At 47.0% G+C, this 16,246-nt stretch overlaps 6 protein-coding genes across 19 annotated transcripts; 2 read left to right on the top strand and 4 right to left on the bottom strand.

The window, feature by feature from the left end:
- Positions 1–871: 871 nt before the first annotated feature.
- Positions 872–2,772, bottom strand: H257_15808 (hypothetical protein). The gene is made up of 2 exons (XM_009844035.1): positions 2,541–2,772; positions 872–2,475 (listed from the first exon to the last, which is right to left on the bottom strand). Exons 1-2 carry the CDS (start codon positions 2,640–2,642, stop codon positions 943–945), a joined length of 1,635 nt encoding a protein of 544 aa, XP_009842337.1. The 5' UTR covers positions 2,643–2,772; the 3' UTR covers positions 872–942.
- A 2,784-nt stretch (positions 2,773–5,556) lies between these two features.
- Positions 5,557–6,134, bottom strand: H257_15807 (hypothetical protein). Its single transcript, XM_009844034.1, has one exon. It carries the CDS (start codon positions 6,110–6,112, stop codon positions 5,807–5,809), a length of 306 nt encoding a protein of 101 aa, XP_009842336.1. The 5' UTR covers positions 6,113–6,134; the 3' UTR covers positions 5,557–5,806.
- A 330-nt stretch (positions 6,135–6,464) lies between these two features.
- On the top strand, positions 6,465–9,549 carry H257_15806 (hypothetical protein). 14 transcript variants are annotated; one of them, XM_009844023.1, is made up of 9 exons: positions 6,465–6,809; positions 6,857–6,910; positions 6,958–7,139; positions 7,618–7,886; positions 8,167–8,240; positions 8,302–8,405; positions 8,486–8,635; positions 8,920–9,048; positions 9,348–9,546. In XM_009844023.1, the coding sequence occupies exons 1-9, from the start codon at positions 6,541–6,543 to the stop codon at positions 9,521–9,523; spliced, it is 1,407 nt and encodes a 468-aa protein (XP_009842325.1). In that variant the 5' UTR covers positions 6,465–6,540; the 3' UTR covers positions 9,524–9,546. The 14 variants fall into 14 exon arrangements, with proteins under 14 accessions (XP_009842325.1, XP_009842324.1, XP_009842326.1 ...); XM_009844022.1 differs by having other exon boundaries at positions 8,302–8,635; XM_009844024.1 differs by having other exon boundaries at positions 6,465–6,910.
- Positions 9,550–10,524: 975 nt separating this feature from the next.
- On the bottom strand, positions 10,525–12,218 carry H257_15805 (serine/threonine protein kinase). Its single transcript, XM_009844019.1, has one exon. It carries the CDS (start codon positions 12,196–12,198, stop codon positions 10,660–10,662), a length of 1,539 nt encoding a protein of 512 aa, XP_009842321.1. The 5' UTR covers positions 12,199–12,218; the 3' UTR covers positions 10,525–10,659.
- Positions 12,219–13,837: 1,619 nt separating this feature from the next.
- H257_15804 (hypothetical protein) lies at positions 13,838–15,586 on the top strand. The gene is made up of 5 exons (XM_009844018.1): positions 13,838–14,339; positions 14,382–14,529; positions 14,594–14,880; positions 14,930–15,121; positions 15,196–15,586. The coding sequence occupies exons 1-5, from the start codon at positions 13,884–13,886 to the stop codon at positions 15,532–15,534; spliced, it is 1,422 nt and encodes a 473-aa protein (XP_009842320.1). The 5' UTR covers positions 13,838–13,883; the 3' UTR covers positions 15,535–15,586.
- Positions 15,549–15,866, bottom strand: H257_15803 (hypothetical protein). Its single transcript, XM_009844017.1, has 2 exons — positions 15,758–15,866; positions 15,549–15,706 (listed from the first exon to the last, which is right to left on the bottom strand). Exons 1-2 carry the CDS (start codon positions 15,833–15,835, stop codon positions 15,635–15,637), a joined length of 150 nt encoding a protein of 49 aa, XP_009842319.1. The 5' UTR covers positions 15,836–15,866; the 3' UTR covers positions 15,549–15,634.
- Between the last annotated feature and the right edge of the window lie 380 nt (positions 15,867–16,246).

Below are 16,246 nucleotides of genomic sequence, written 5' to 3'. Positions count from 1 at the left end.
CCTAGTACCCCCGCGTGCACATACTTCGAAATATAATGCTTACTCAGTTTACGTACAACCCCTAGTAAGAGGTGAGGTGGTCAGAGTACAAAATATATGCCTCATCATTTAACTACCGTATACCCCCCTCTTCAGTACCTATGAAAATGTCAGTGAAATCTGATGTAGATTTTATAAGTTTGAACGGTTTTCAGTCTTGAACGGTATCCAGATTTATTGAACGTTTTTCAGGGATTGTCGGCTGAAACGTGGTCATCCTGAGTGTGTAGTCGCAGGAGCTGCTGGTGTGGTTGCAGTTGTATTGGTGGTGGTAAGGGGAGCCACTGTAGTGCTGCTGGGAGCCGCAGTGGTGGTGGTGGGTACAGCCGTAGTGGTTGAAGGAACAGCTGGCGTCGAAGCAGGCGAACTCGTGGTGGTACCGGGAGCTACGGTGCTGGGTAGAGAGTCTGCCACGGATGCACCTAGCACCACGAATAAGTCGCCTTCGACGTCGACGGTAGCCCCTTGTACCACCATGGCTATGCCTAAAGTTGTGATGCCAGCTCCGACTACGACAAGATTTTGGCGCAAATCTACTACAGTACTCGATCGCCAAAAGTCACCCCTCGCTAAGTCACCTCATCCGCCGAATTCCCCCGATGGACATCTTGTACAAATATTGACATAATCACGATTTTCATCGAAGGATTTGGGATCAGAATCACTACATTTACGGGAAAAGATGCAAGAAATAGGGTTGGATTCAAAATATTGAAACATAACGTTATCGTTCACATTGAACATATACGGCTTTCTATTGGTTGAAAACACAGTCGGATTGACATCAAGACGTTGACACAGCATATTCCGAGAATGACCTCGACTCAGAATCCCTTGAACAATGATAAGTATATTACACATTACAGTAGTGTAATGGCTTTGGCATGTATTATCTTGATGTTTTCATTTTAATACTGATGGCGACGTGTTCGAAAGCGATCTTTGGAGGGCGTTGGTGGTACTGCTGCTGCCTCCGCGGCTGCTATAGCGCGTGCTGCTAAGACTGTGCATATTGATATAAGTCACGTGGATACTTCCGGGCTCGACTTCGTCTTCGGGGGCAGCTCCTGCCTGTCGTCGTGTGTCCTGTGGTCGACTGATCGGGTCCAACGGCGTTGGCTTCATCTCAATGTACTTGGCATGGCCTTGCTTTGATTTCGTCGGACTTGTCACTTGCAACAGCGACGATGTGTTGGCAATCAGATCTTGGATCCACATTTCGTTGGTCCAGGTATCCTTCGACACTTGCTTGTGTTGCGAGAACGTTGGCGGGGTCGTCACCTCTTCAAACCGCGGGTAGTACAGCGCCTCGACGCTGTGGCTACTGTGGATGCTACTGCTACTTCTGCTGCTGTCGCTTCGACAGAATCGGCCTTCCTTGTCCTTGGATCGGGTCGAGGTTACAATGTGCACGCACGAGTGTGATTGTTGGTGGTGGCTACGTTGGCTAGAGTAGGACGACTTGAACGACAACGAGTGCGTGTCGGAGCTATCAAACTGATTGAAGAGGAGTGCCTTTGTGGGCGTGGGGGCCGCCAACGCGCACTTGGCACATGCGTCGATGCGCGTGGGGATGCCGCAGACGCGCACGGTCCACGGATGGCTGCATGAGTTGCAAAAGACTTCGCCGCATTTGACGCAGTTTAATTTTTTGGTAAACCCAAGGCCGCCATGGAGCTTCTTCTGGCAGAGGAAGCACCGCCGCCGCAGGTGTTTCGACACAACTTGGGACGACGTAAGAAAGTGGCCTTGGGCGAGGCGGTTCTCCCGCAGGAACGTGTCGATGTCCAGGAGGCTCTTGCACCGGCGCTTGATGGCAACGTCGATGGCCCAGTCTGGCGCGGCGCCGCGAAAGTCGGCGTGCACCACGTACGCGATGCGCATGTACCCCGGTCGATCCGACTCGACGAAGACATGACCAGTGCCCACCTGCACCATCCGGACAAGGCCCAACGCGTGTTGCATATCCGGACAACACATCAAGTTGACCGACTTGAGGCTGCGCACCCACCCGCGCTTGCCGTGGACTTCAAACTCGTAGTGACCTTCCAAGTAGCAGCAGTCGCGCTCGAGGATGACCTGCTTCAGCGGACTCTTGAGCGCCATCCAGTTGATGGATACACTTTCGTTGGGGTGGGAACGAGTGGGTTCCACCAGCGTGTACAGGTTGGCCGAGTCCAGCAGTCCGCGGCCGAACCGGTGCACGTACTCCTTGGTGAGTTCCGTCGTGTCGTTGCGGAACAATGCGACCACTTCGTCGATGGTGCCAGCAACTTCTGCCACCCCCACCGACAACTTGAGTTGGTCGGATGCTCCAGCGCCGCCGGCGTTGACGGTGCCGCGGTAGATTTGGAGGCCATGGTCGTTGGATGCCAACGTCCAGCTCACACCGGACCGGTTGCTCGGTGATGCGGATTGTACCAACGACTTTTGAACCTATGGGGAACCAAACGGGTTTCCGTGATGTTAGCCGGGTTGTGGTGTTAGCTAGCTACACGTACAACGTCCATGGCGGTAGCATACGCTTGCTGCTTGAGCCGCTCGACTTCGTCAGTCGACAACGGCGGGCACTTGAAGAAATTGGGTGGCAGAGGCAACTTCATGCAAACTGATCAAAGTGGAAGTGGGGCACAACAAACAATCGCATCAGGTGGTGGCTGCCCGGCTCGCGCGGCGTATGTAAACCAGGTGGCAAGTGGTACTACGGTGTCAAAATAGTTCTTGAAAAATTACAGCCGTTAATTATTTGCTTGTCATTTACTCGTCAAATTATTTATCGCCTACTTTAAACTAACGTTAACATGTAAATAGAAACAGACTAATCACCAATGCGGATATGTATCGTCTAGCATCACGGGTAAGGAGAAGAGAAGCTTCAGACGTAAGATCTGCGAGGGATAGTTAGTACTTCGAAATAGGCTTTATTGATCTACTGATCAATATACGGCTACGGGTAGTGGTGGAGGGGTCAAAATAGTCGACTTGTGAGGTGGTTGTCAACCTTGTACTATTAATACTTGAAGTAGTACGTGAATTGGATATGGGTGTGAAAATGATGTGAACAATATGCGACGTGGATTGTTTATGCCACCCATAAGGTTAACGTGTTTGGTGATCCAACACAAGAGTTTTCCCTGAGCTTGTGATGCGTATGTTGTGAACTGGTTGTCCTCCGGAGTACGACCTACATGTATTGCGTGAGCGATATGAATCCAAGACTCAAGATTGTTCACAATTTTCAAATTGGCTGGTTCTGCTCAGGTTTGCGTAGACAAGGCTGACTTTGTAAGTTACTAGTATTGTATTGGGGACTAGAACAGGCACTATATTTAGCGTCAGGTACACTTGCCCCGGAAAGCTAGGAAAGGACACGCCCATATCTTCTGACAGTTGAGTCAACCAGCTTCTCGAGTCGCCAAGTTCGTAGTTTGCTTGTGTCCGAGTCCTGTACTACTCGTAGTATACATGTATAAGCTTATGCACTAACGTAGAGCTCCAATTTAAGAGACATATTTTGGAGTCGCTGCCAGGAAATGGAAACTGAGAGGAATGGGTTTGGACTTCTGAAAACTGATACTCCAGGAGTTCAATAGGAAACCCATGTACTATTAATATTAGTAATTCAATAGGAAACACATGTACTATTTTAATACTCAAGTACTAAGTAGTACATAGGAGTAATTCAAATAGGAAACACATGTACTATTAATACATACTAGAACACGTATAACGTGTCGGTGGTTACAGTAACGTTACAGGTCATTCGTTTTGAGGAAGTCCTGAGCAAGGTCTACGGTAACGTTAGCTAGACACATGAACCAGCAACGTTATTGTCATATTAGGCATGCTATATTGGTACAATTGGCACCCATGGTCTCGTATGAATTCGACCGAGTGCGACATGGGAAGCTTGGGCGGTGTAGTGCTCGGAACGTCATGGTTATGGAGAGGGCGTGTTCACCATACTCAGTACCATGTGTCCACCATAGCGTACATCTAGGATTTCTATAGCATACCGCAACGCAGTCAAAGCACGACATATGTATGTCGGTTGATTCCACCGTGAACTAATCTAACTTTCAGTCACAAGTGGTTGTGTCTTACCGGCACTGTTTACTATTTGCATGAACTTGACGCGCGGCCTTTGGCGGTTGAGTCACAGCAGCGAGACGACGCCGGCCATCAACATAACCACTCCAACGCTTGTCATCCTATTACTATTAATGTTAACGCGAATACTAGTAGTACTGTAGTAGTATAAACAACGCGAAAACCGATTTTTATTGATTTTTCTTTTATTATTTCGTACTACAGAACTCCCTCCTTAAACGAAACGGGGTAAACTTGATAATTTCTGAAACTTTATATTATCCAACCATGAAGACTTTTCAAATTTCAAACACTTGAAGCTTGCGAATACCTGTAAGAGTTAATTTACTGTGTGAATTGCATAATTTGCTCTGTTTCGTTTGGGGAGATTAGTATTATCATGCAGTATAATGGATATAGTGAGGGAGAACCTATTTTTATACTATGAATACTAGGTTTTTTAATACTTGAAGTACATATTTTAGGCCGAGATGCCACAGAAAATTTTATGTCAAATATTATTCTGACAGAGCATTCCCATTTCAAATGGGGTAAAAATTGGACAGTTGCAGTCAGAAAACACTATAAAGAATCGACGCATTGTGTCCATTGATATATATCAGATTTGGTAGCCAATCACACACACAAAAGCTGTGGTTTGAGAAATTGTAAAAATATTTCTGAAAAATTGCATAAAGAGGGGTTTTCTGACATTTTTTGTAGCAGCCAGAGTGGCCCCTGATGTCTTCGATTCTGAGATTCCCATGGAGCGGGACATGACTTGCTGTGTGAAGAAAATACCAGATCGTACACAATTGTCAATGGATGGGCGTACGAGTGGGTCCAAAAGAGTGGGCACAGTGGTCCTCCACATTTGGTTGGTCCAATATACTAGGTACCACACTAGGGCAAGACGTACTTATGGGGTGCACGGCACAGTCGGATAGAACTCCTGTGTATCGATGGTCTGGATTGACAGGTACTACTTGTATTTCATTATGTCGGACACGATGTACCCCCAATGCAGATTATTGCAGCTAAGATACACAACATGAACGGTAGAGAGGTGTGCGAGTGCCAGCGGTGCGAATGGGACTACGTCTGTATGTCGATGGATTCAATCAACGCGGACAGATTGGACGTGTAAGCCATTGACAGTCAAGAAGTCATTCGACTACTACATACGTCTCACACCGCCAGCATTGCTCGTTTCAAAATGGCTGTTTTAATCAAAACGCTTTGGTCAAACTTTGAATCTCAGGCATTTGGATCGATTTTCATTGGATGGTCGTCTACGAGTGTACTGATTGGGACGGTTGGCATGTCCACGGGCCATCTCCCATGCAACTTTGACGAATGAGAGGTGTCAGGTAACATCCAAATTTTGGCGGGTACATGGCGCTCTCACAGAGCAGAATTCTAGGAGGCAGGAACTCCTGCCGCCATATTTCAGCAACTATGATGCACGGCGGAGATTGAAGCTCGAAAAAGGGTACAAAGACTCTAGGTCAATGGTACTTTCGTGCATTGGCAGCAAATACGTACCTGCCTTGTATGCATTATTCATTTTGATACACATTAATGCATACCAATGCATGCATACCTTTATTACCGGTAACTAGTTACGAGGGTGGGGTTAAGCCACCTTATCGTATGCTGGTTGGTGAAAACCTAATCTCTAGTCAAGGTCCGCGTTTTGACTGGCTTGCAAAGCCTCCATCCGCGTCTTGTTTCGCTTGGCGATCACTCTCGAGATCGTTTCTTTTTCGTGATCAGTCTTGGTAGCCCAGTCCGTGATGCGCATCAGTGACCCATCCGGCTGGACGACAATCGGGCCCAGGTGTTCCAGAGCCACAGAAGTACCTCCGACAGTCACGTTTGGAACTGCGCTCGTTTCGGCCGTGGAGGACGATGAAGAAGCGGGTAAGGCCAAGAGAGGGGAAGGCGCCTCCTGGGAAGGATTGGTGTTGTTGGCGGCGCTCATTGCAAACTGTGCTGCAAGTGTGATGGCAATAAATATTGCTGTAGCCAATCACATGGAGTTAGGTTAAACACGATAAACGTGTTGTAACATACTTTCCGGAGCAGCACGTTAAATTACCGGAATGATGGTGGTGTGCACGTTTTATATTAACTCTCCCAACTTTAACGAACCCGGATCGAAATGACATGCGACCACCACCAACACCACCCCCGGTTGCTTCGAGAACCAAGGTATTCAAGCATCTAGAACATGCTAGCAAACATTCCAGAACAGCCATGGCTTGCTAGTTACTGTATGGTACACGTACAATATAAGTTATTACTGATACATTATTGTCGAACCGACACATCCCCGGAAAGATAAAGTATCCGGATGAAATCACACTCATGATTCGCCAACTCTGAGATATCGAATCACGGCACATCATCATGCTGCCAGTGTACGTGCCAGGTCGAGGTGCCGTCGATAGCTTCGCAGACGACGTTGGCATGCCTCACAATGCAGTTCGTCTCGTCGTGGGGCTTGTTCTTGGGTGTGTACTCGCACCGCTGTCGCACGTCGTCGTGGCGCCGACCTCCCGGCATGCGTTGAACACACTGCTGGGCGTGAGCATTGGCTGGTTCGTGTTTGATTTCAATCTCGTGCACAGTCTTGTTCCAACATTGCTCACGTATGGTCTCATGTCGTTTGCTCCGCGGTGCGTCCTCCTTGTCTGTCCTTCTTAGTCGACTCATACTGATCTAGCGAGTTGGTCGGACCAGTGGCCTCCGCTATTCTATTCATGCATTTGATAGCCTGGTACGTCCTATCTCATTGCTTTCGCTCTCTGACATATGGATGTATAGCCACGCCTACCGCGAATTGCTTGGAGCCGATATCATTTGGGACGGAGCGCAGATGGTGCTGACGCTCAAGTTGGCCGGTACAGCCATAAGCTACAGCGATGCCGTGTTGCCTTTAAACCAGAAAACGCCAAGTATTCTGCGCAACCAGGTCACAGCCAAGCCGTCGCTGTTATCCGTCTTGGGTACTTTTGCATTCATTCATGGGGTTTCAGACATTTGGTTCCGTCTTGCATTTTCCATATGATATCATTTCACGTTCTCGTGTGTACAATTCTCGTTTGAAAGCATTGAACAATCCTTTGGTTACATATAGTTCTACTAAAAAATTCCTCCCACGGTTGGTTGAATAAACCACCAAACAATCGCCCGACCTTTCTGATTGCATTTGAAAATGCATACTTTTAGCCAATCATAATGCAGCCTTCATTCTCTTTATCCAATCACACGGCGTTCGTCGTTTTGTTGGCGATTTCAACACTCCCTTGAAATTGGCAAAAAAAAAGCACAATAGTATGTAGCATACAAGTGCTCTTCTCTCTACGTGGCTTGAATTTCGTCCTACTGTGACCTTGATTCATTCTCTCACTTGCAATCTCGTCCTTTCCATATCCAATTTATGCACTACGAGTATACGTAATATTAAACCTAATGTGTATGTAGGCTACGTCTACTTCTTTCCTACGTTTTTAGTCGGCCCTATCTTTGAGTTGAACGACTACTTGGCATGGACCGACGATGCCCAGGTCGCGCCAGTCGCAGTCATTCTGCCCAAACTCGGCACTTTAATCGTGTGTATCGCGGGGCACGCCGCTTCCGAAGTCCTTTTCCCCATCATGACGATGGACGCACCACCTTATTACGCATCATATGCGTTTCCCGCTCGTTTTGTATTGCAGTTGGCAGCGACGATGTTTTATAAATTTCGATTCGTACGTTTTATACTTATATTTTTACAATTATTCACATTATTGATTTGGTACGAATTTTCGGACCCGGTTCAATCACGAATCGCCCCGATATTGGTCAACCTGAAAATGCATGTCGCTGATTGGCTACATTATTTTTCTTTTGATTTCGTGCTTTCTGCAGACTCGGGAAAGCCAATGAAAAATTTCGCGGCGAGTATTGTGAACGGTTTTTCGAATCGCGCAGAATTGGGAATTTTGTGGTATATTCAAAAAATATTTTTTATATAACTTTGGTGTATAGTACATGGTGTGGCAATTTGGCGAAGTGGGCGGCGTGCTCGCTGGCTACGGCTACGATCCCAACACACACGAGTGGTACGACGGGCACTAAACTGATATACCAGTCACTTCTCTGCCTTTTATTTGCATCGAGCAGGGACGGGCTTCGCAACAACAACCTGCTTCTAGTGGAATTTCCCGTGAATTTGCGGGTTGCCGTCAACAACTGGAACATAAAAGTCGCCACGTGGCTCCACACTTGTACCAATATGTTGCTATTTGAAAATATTTTTTTATTTTATATTATATATCATCAATATATTTACCGATGGTTCGGCTAGATATCTACCAACGGGTAGGCCACAAACAGGGAAAACCTACGTTCGTGTCCATTCTGAGCGTGTTCGTGGCGAGTGCGCTATGGCATGGACTCTTGCCTGGGTATTATGCGTTCTTTATCGTCGCAGGACTGGGCGTGGAAGTTGGAAGGCGTACGTGACGACTAAAATGATCCAAAGGGTGGAGTCTCTATACTTTTTTATTTTTAAATTATTATTGGTCTATTTTTTAAAATATCCACATCCTTGATTCTGTTGGTATGGGATTCTCTAATATTGTGAGATTGATTAACTGCTCAACGACAACGCGACGACATTTTCGAGTTTGGGTTTGATTTCTCTACAATTCGATATGCCCAACCATGATATGATAGTAGATTTCGTTCTGGTATGTAAATATATACTGAGCATACGTGGATAAAAAATATGTTACTTAGACATTCGCCGTCATGTTCGTCCGTATTTTCACTATACTGAAGACCGCCAAGCCCATCCGTGGGCATTTTTCGGCGACTTTTTGGACCCATCCAAGGGCTCCCGGTTGGCCATCGTATACGATTTGGGAGGTACACACCGCGTACATATATATATACATATATATATATATATTATCCTAAATCTATATACATGACCAAATCTTTATATATGACCAATATATATATATATGACCAATGTATGCATATATATATGATGGATATATATATACAGTATATATATATCTATACAGTATATCAATATTTATTTATTTCTATATTGGTCATATATGTCGAGAAGAAACGTCGAAACATAGCATCGTTGTCATATAGTATTGTGTCTACGGCGGCGGTGGGGTGGGTTGGTAGTCTTTTGATGAATACTGGTGTAGGGGTGGCGTTGTCGTGGGTGATGATCAACTACTGCGCGCCGTCGTTCGTGTGGTTGGATATGACCAGGTGCTTCAACTGGTGGGCCACGGTGTACTACGCGCCACACGTTATGATTGTGGTCGCCCTCGTCCTGTTTACAGGCACCGCCGCTAAATCAACCAAGAAAAGCGATTAATATATTGTCGATTTGATACAAATTAATTTGGGGATGGGGTGCAATCAATTCGCGCCAACCAAACCGATCCACAATCGATCTGATTGGTTGAATTTCATTGAGAAGGTTTTGATTGGTTAATAATGTTGAGCTCTTCTGAAGTAGCCAATCAAATCAATTTAAATTCCAACGAGAAACCACGCCACAGCACAAAATTTCACTCGAAAGCACAATATCGAGTGTTGTGTTTAAAACCAGAAGCGATGGATGGAACAACTGTACTTGTGCTCTGGGGTTTCGGGGGTTTGGGTTTACTACTTCGGTGGTGGTTCTGATACTTTGGTGTGTCGCCTGGAGGAGTTGGACTGCTCCCTGCACGATGTAGAAATGATCTTGGGTCCTCCTCGAAGTACTTATATAAGTTAGTAGTATTCTAATACTATGTAGTTGTACTGGATATGTATGTTCGTGAGAATAACAACGCAGCTCTAGGAGAAAGTTTACATAAAGACCGAACGCTTTTGTATTGTGTTTGCGTGTAGGTATTCATGCAACGACGGCGTATTCTATTCTAGCGTTCCTCCAGTGAAAGTTAGTTTTAACAGTAAAGCGACGGGGTGATGGATTTATTATACTTCGAAGTAACATGTTACAGATAACGTTACTGTTTGCCGGATTTCACTTGTGGCCACAAAAAGCAAGTCGGGTTAATGGATTTATAATAACATGTTACACCTATTGTTGGATTTATTATAACATGTTACACCTCACGTTTGATTTCAATTGGGTTCACAAAGGTTCACAAAGCAAGTGCAATACTACTGCAAACACATGCCACTATAGTGTTATTATGACCAGTCAATTTATTTGTGCCTTTTTGCTGTCGTCAGCATCAATTTGTGTCAGATTGTGAGCTTACTCAATGTGTGGTATAAATATTTAAAGATCTAGTACTTTTTCCAACCTGCTGGCTAAATACAATGATCGATGATTGGTTTGAAATTCTGAATAGTGTCGTTTGATTGGCTAGGTCATTCATTGAGCATATATTTGTTACTTTATATATTGGACAATATCCCGTGTGACAATAACTAATAATGTCTCGAAACCACTGCTCGATAAGTTATACGATGATCAAAAACGTGTACACCACCATGTCACGATGTCTCAAGCCACGGAAGCGCGAGCAAGTCGGCGACTGTGGGGCGCTGCGACGGCGTTCGCTCCAGCATGGACAAGACAAACTGCTGGCCTTCGGGGGACACGAGCTCCCACTGCGCTTGTGGACGGACCATGTGTCCTCGGAGCATGCGCTCAACCACCTTATCCGGATGCGATCCAGGGAATGGCATGCATCCTATGAGGTACTGGAACAGCACGACGCCTGCACTAAACACGTCAGCGGCGGGGGTTAAAGGGGGGGGCCTATGATCGTCATGATCGTCGGTGGTGGCTCGCCCATGACCGAATTGAAACTCGACCAGTTCGGGCGCCATGTACCCAATGGTGCCGCGCGTGGGGGTAGTACTAGTAATAGTAGTCGTCGTTGCTGCTGTGGCGTCGGGCGAGTAGTTCACGACATCGACTAGTTGGTGGGCAAACCCAAAGTCGGCTAGCACGATCGTGGCAACGTTGTCGTCGTCGTTATTAGCCATATTGCGAAACAAAATGTTAGACGGTTTGATGTCCAAGTGCAACACGCCGGCGTTCGTGTGCAACGCCAGCAACGTCGACAGCAACGTACGCGCCAACCGTTTGGTTTGGGCTTCCCGCCTTATGCAATGGGGCCGCGACAGTAGCCCGCCAATCCGATCCGCGAGGGTGCCGCCTCGATGGAACGGCATCACGAGCCCGACGCGGCCCTTGTGGTCACCGACGACCTTGACCAGCTTGGTCACATGCGACTTCAAATACGGCGACGTGCCAGCACAGGTTGCCACGTGTTGGAGGATCGTCACTTCGTTCGTGGCCAATTCGGCATGCCCCGGTTGTCCATTCGTGTCGATCGACTTGAGCGCAAACGTCGAGCCTGTGGAGACGTCTGTGAGTAAATGCACAGAGCTGGACCCGCCTTGGCCTAACAACCGCCCAATGCGGAACCCAGAGTACCAGTCTTGGATGTGCAAGGCATCGACGAGAACTTGTAGCCACGCTAGCTTGTCTGCGACATCGCGTGCGGTGAAGACGTGGCGCGTTTTCGTGGCAAGGCGACTACTGGTGGATGAAGATCGATTGCGTGACATGCTCGAAGAAGGCTGGTTGTGGAGGATGTCGGTGGGGATGGATTCGACGATGGCAAACGTGTCTGCGGCGAGGTCTTGGAACTGGATGTACATGGAACTCGACAGATCCAACGTGCACACGGGCGTGGGTTTGTACACTCCGTGGCCGGACGACTTGAACCACGACAGGTCCCGGCCGTTGAACGTCACCCAACAGTCGACCAACGTAGCCACGGGCTTCCTCCAAGGCGTCATCGTCCATCGAGATGCTTTCGGAACTTGCAACACCCCTTGCTTCCGCGGCAGCTCAACGGACGACGCCGCGACGAGATGGTCGAACGACGACGGCAGCGACACCACGTTGGCTGCGTCGTCGACAGACAGTTCGCTCGAAGCGTAGCTCGCAGCGGACGAGTACAACGCCGTGGACATGACGTCGTCCTTGACATCGACACGGGAAGACGAGATGAGCATGGCGAGCAAGCTCGTCGACGACAACTGGATTTGAGAACTGTCATCAACGACACATGGTTGTATGATCGGTGGGTTCCTGGAACTTGCTGACGGTCGAAATAGTGCAGCATCCAATAAATAAAATTAATATAATTTTATATCTCGATGCGAATAATCAATTATTTGTGAATGTTCTTACGATATTGGAGAGAGAATAAAAAGGTGGACTAAATGCGATTTATGAGCGAATTAACTATTGTTGCCATGGATACTAATTACTTTGAAGTACCAGACGTTCGTGCCACGTACAGCACGCACGACCTACAATCACACATTTACAGTGCAGTTACAGATTGTAAGTGCCGTAAGCAGGGCTCCACATTTTCGCCTACAAACGTTAGCTGTATAATTAACTGTAAGACGCTGCGCTTTTCTCCAAGATGTTGCTACCGGTATCGACGACATGAGATCGTCACTGGAACAATGCAATTCAGTGGGGCGTCGACTGTAAATATTATCATTCCTTGTAAGGGCTGACGAATACGGTACAGTAGCCAATCGCAGCGTGAATGGACGCAGCGTTTTCACAATGAGTGACGTGTGATGTCCTAATTAACTTACTGTAATAACAACTTCCGACTGGCGTTTCGTAGACGCAGCAATTACTGGCATACAGTCAATGCATATAAAGTACAATTTGCAACTTGCCAAGTTGCTTAGTTTTAATACCTTGTTATCCTGGTACAGTATTTGCAAGTTGCGACGTTGCTTATGTCTTTAAAAGTCCTCCCCTCCTTGCCCTGGATTTAGCAGATTTTTTTGGTACTATTATAGTATGCGTTGAAGTGTTCTCTGTCGTTGACTCATCAGCGACCTTTGGCCTACACATGTTCGTGCCTTTTTTCACGTGTGAGGGGGGGTGGCTTGCCAGCAACATACAAAATACTCCGGAGTACGATTCAGTCGGATAATATGTTGGAAAAAGAGACATATCGTAAGCTCACGCTTTACACCAATTAACAGTGCAACGCTAGCTGTAGTAGACTGTGAATAACATCATTTTGATTTGGTGTCGCGGTATATGTACAGTAACGTTAGTATATACATCACTGCAAAGATACACAAAATTTTACTATAGCTCAATCGTAAGTTTGAGGGACGAACATTGCCAGTAAAGTGGCGAGGTGTTGAGGTGTTAAATTTGGTTTTACTGGCGAATCGTACCAGTTTTTCATCTAACACTGTCAAGGTGGTGGTGACACTGGTGACAAATATTTGCACTGTTGCTTACGGAATCTTATCACTTGTTCTTATAATGTCATAGTCAAATGCAGTGGAAACCAAAACATCACATTCCAACGAGGGGTTAAGTGCGTGCATTTCAGCGGTTAGCGATAGCTACAGTAACCACTGGTGATGCACTTAACCCCGGGAATACCTACACAAGGGGGTCCGAGGTCACGAGGCTACGAGGTTACGTAACCAATAATGCACCTGTTGCTCTCAGTTGACAACTGAGTAAGGTTCATGAACTAAGTGATGCGGTGATCTGTGTATAATTTGACGTACAATTAGTACAAAATAATGAGCCTCTCAAACCTAATATTGCATGCATATTCGAATTACATAATGCCCTGTACGATATTATTGTGCATACGTTGACGGTTTCAGAGTAACCAAACTTGCCGTCCTATTGCCGTGATTCCATGGACATTGTTCACCGCATCGGTCAATACTTTGCCCAGCATGAACAAAACATGAGCGACGTGATGAAGCAAGCGCTGGAGCGTAGCCAAAGCCTGGTTCCAGACGCGCCGCATGTGAAACCGCCTCGGGCTGTGCGCGGATCATTCTTTTCTGCAAAAAAGACTTCGAAACCACCACCGTCCTCTACCAGCCCATCGTCCCCACGTCCTGTATTCACTGAGGACTCATCATTATGTTGTCCGAAGGCCTCTACTACCAACACAGGACCGACACCCCCAACACCAACGAATCGAGTCAAAGCCAAACGGAAAGGAATGTCACGCCCCAAGCAGAAAAAAACGTCCTATTCTACGCCCCCATCCACGACCGCCGCAGACATAGCGTTAAAACAATCCACGGCACTAGCTCTACAGGAAGCATGGCGATTGACTTGCGAACGGGCCAAGAAAATTCAAGTAACGTTCGTACAAGATGTGGGAGTGTGTCATCAAGTGTAGGCGGATCAAGAAGCCAAACTCAAGGCGGAACAAGAGCTAGAAAGACAAGAAAAAGCCAAGCTCGACAGTCAGCTCCAGCAGATTGAAACCGCTCGGAGCCAAGCGTTTGCTAAGCAGCCCCGTCCGCCCCCCCCGTCCGCCCCCAAATGTACCAGCTAAAACCTCGTTTATAGTTGTTTTTTCATTCTTTTTGCATTGTGAACTTGTGGTAGCGCTCCACTGCGCTGAAGCATGGTGCGAGCCTCGGCGAGTTGGGCGCAAATACCAACGACATGTCAAGCCATCGATGCCAGCATTGCGTGCCTGTGAGCAGCCTGCCACGTCATTACGTAGTTCTGAGCTTACAACTGCAACTACCCCTCGGTCCAGTTGCAACAACAACAACGATCACCCTGGAATGCTACAAGTGTTTACAAACCTGAATCCAGTGACCAAGTTTGGCCCCGTACCGTCGTCGACGCCATCCTTGGATGAGTTGGAGACAAGCCAACGGACCAAGGTAAGCTAATCTACGCTATACAACTCGACCACTCGAGTTGCTGCGGTAGTTGCTGGAATATGCGTCTGCGCTGTCAAAAGTGCGCGAGAAACTCCAACACCAACGGTCGGTGGCCACATTCGAAGCAACCCAAAATGCGCAATGCAAACGTCGAGAAGCCAGCAATGCATCGTTGGTTGCGACCATCGAACAATTGCAATTGGAAAAGGAACGTTGGGAACAGTCGTTGCGGACGCTCCAGGTACTAACTACTCTACGAGGATGTAGGTGCTGTGGACTTCATGGAATAAATTCGCAACGAATGGTGTGGGTTAGACGGACGAAGCCGCCTTACGAAGCGAGAGACACCGGTTGACGATGGAGCGGCGAATGGCACGCCGCGCAGCGAAAACGCTCAAGTGCTTGGAGACACCAGAAGCGATCGAGATGTGGGCACAAGAAGAGCGAGTTCGTGCGGCTCAAGCAAAGGAAGCGCGGGACCGTGCCAAGCGAAGGGTGCAGCAGCGCACCGGAGATGCCACTATAGTACCCGAAACATTCGACGAAGCAGCAGACGAGCAGCACAAGGAAGGCTGGCATGTGAGTCCACTTAGCTCGTCGCGATTTCAGAAGGCCTTTTTTACCTACAGTAGCAGTTCCGACGACAACAATTGAAGGGGTGTCAAAGGAAGCGGAGCTGCTAATAAGACCAATATGGGTTTTGCTGGATTGCTTTACTGCACAGGATCCTAACGGGGGATCCAATTCCATGTTCCTAGTGTCGTTTCTTAGCGTCGATGGCTTTCTTGTTGTTGCCTTCGTTGAATGCCCGTGTGGCCCAGAACACCTGTAAAACAAGAGTCAAGCCTATGATGATACAAAGCTGTGATGTTCATACCAACGCTGCTACATGGAGGACACTCAGACCAACGACAAGGACCACCAGCTCCGAGCTCAATGTTTCCAGTGCCAGCATGTTGTCGTGAGGTTTTGGGGGTGAGAGATGTATGCAATCTCAAGGGTCACAAGAAATTAAATATAACAGGTTATGCCGGATTTATTTACAAAAACGTTAAAACCATTTTTAGAAATGACAACCGTACAGTTGTAATAGTAGTTAAATTTTCCTTGCATTTCACCCAAACCTGCCAATTTTGGATAACATGATTAATTAACTGTAAAAAGAATGAAGGATTGGCCAATAGAAATAAGGAATTAACTGTTGTAATTTCTAAAAGTGATCTCTTAAACTTACTGTTAGTTTATATTATACGGTACGCGTCATCTGAGGCCTGTAATTTTTTCAAAATGGATCAATTCAGATTATGATAAGGTCTTAGAGGTTATACAAATATTTAAGAGGTTTTCCTATACAAGTATGGTGCAC

The sequence above is a fragment of the Aphanomyces astaci genome (genome assembly GCF_000520075.1).
Source record: "Aphanomyces astaci strain APO3 unplaced genomic scaffold supercont1.75, whole genome shotgun sequence".
In the NCBI taxonomy this organism is placed as follows: domain Eukaryota; phylum Oomycota; class Saprolegniomycetes; order Saprolegniales; family Verrucalvaceae; genus Aphanomyces; species Aphanomyces astaci.
This window is presented reverse-complemented; position numbering and strand designations above follow the sequence as displayed.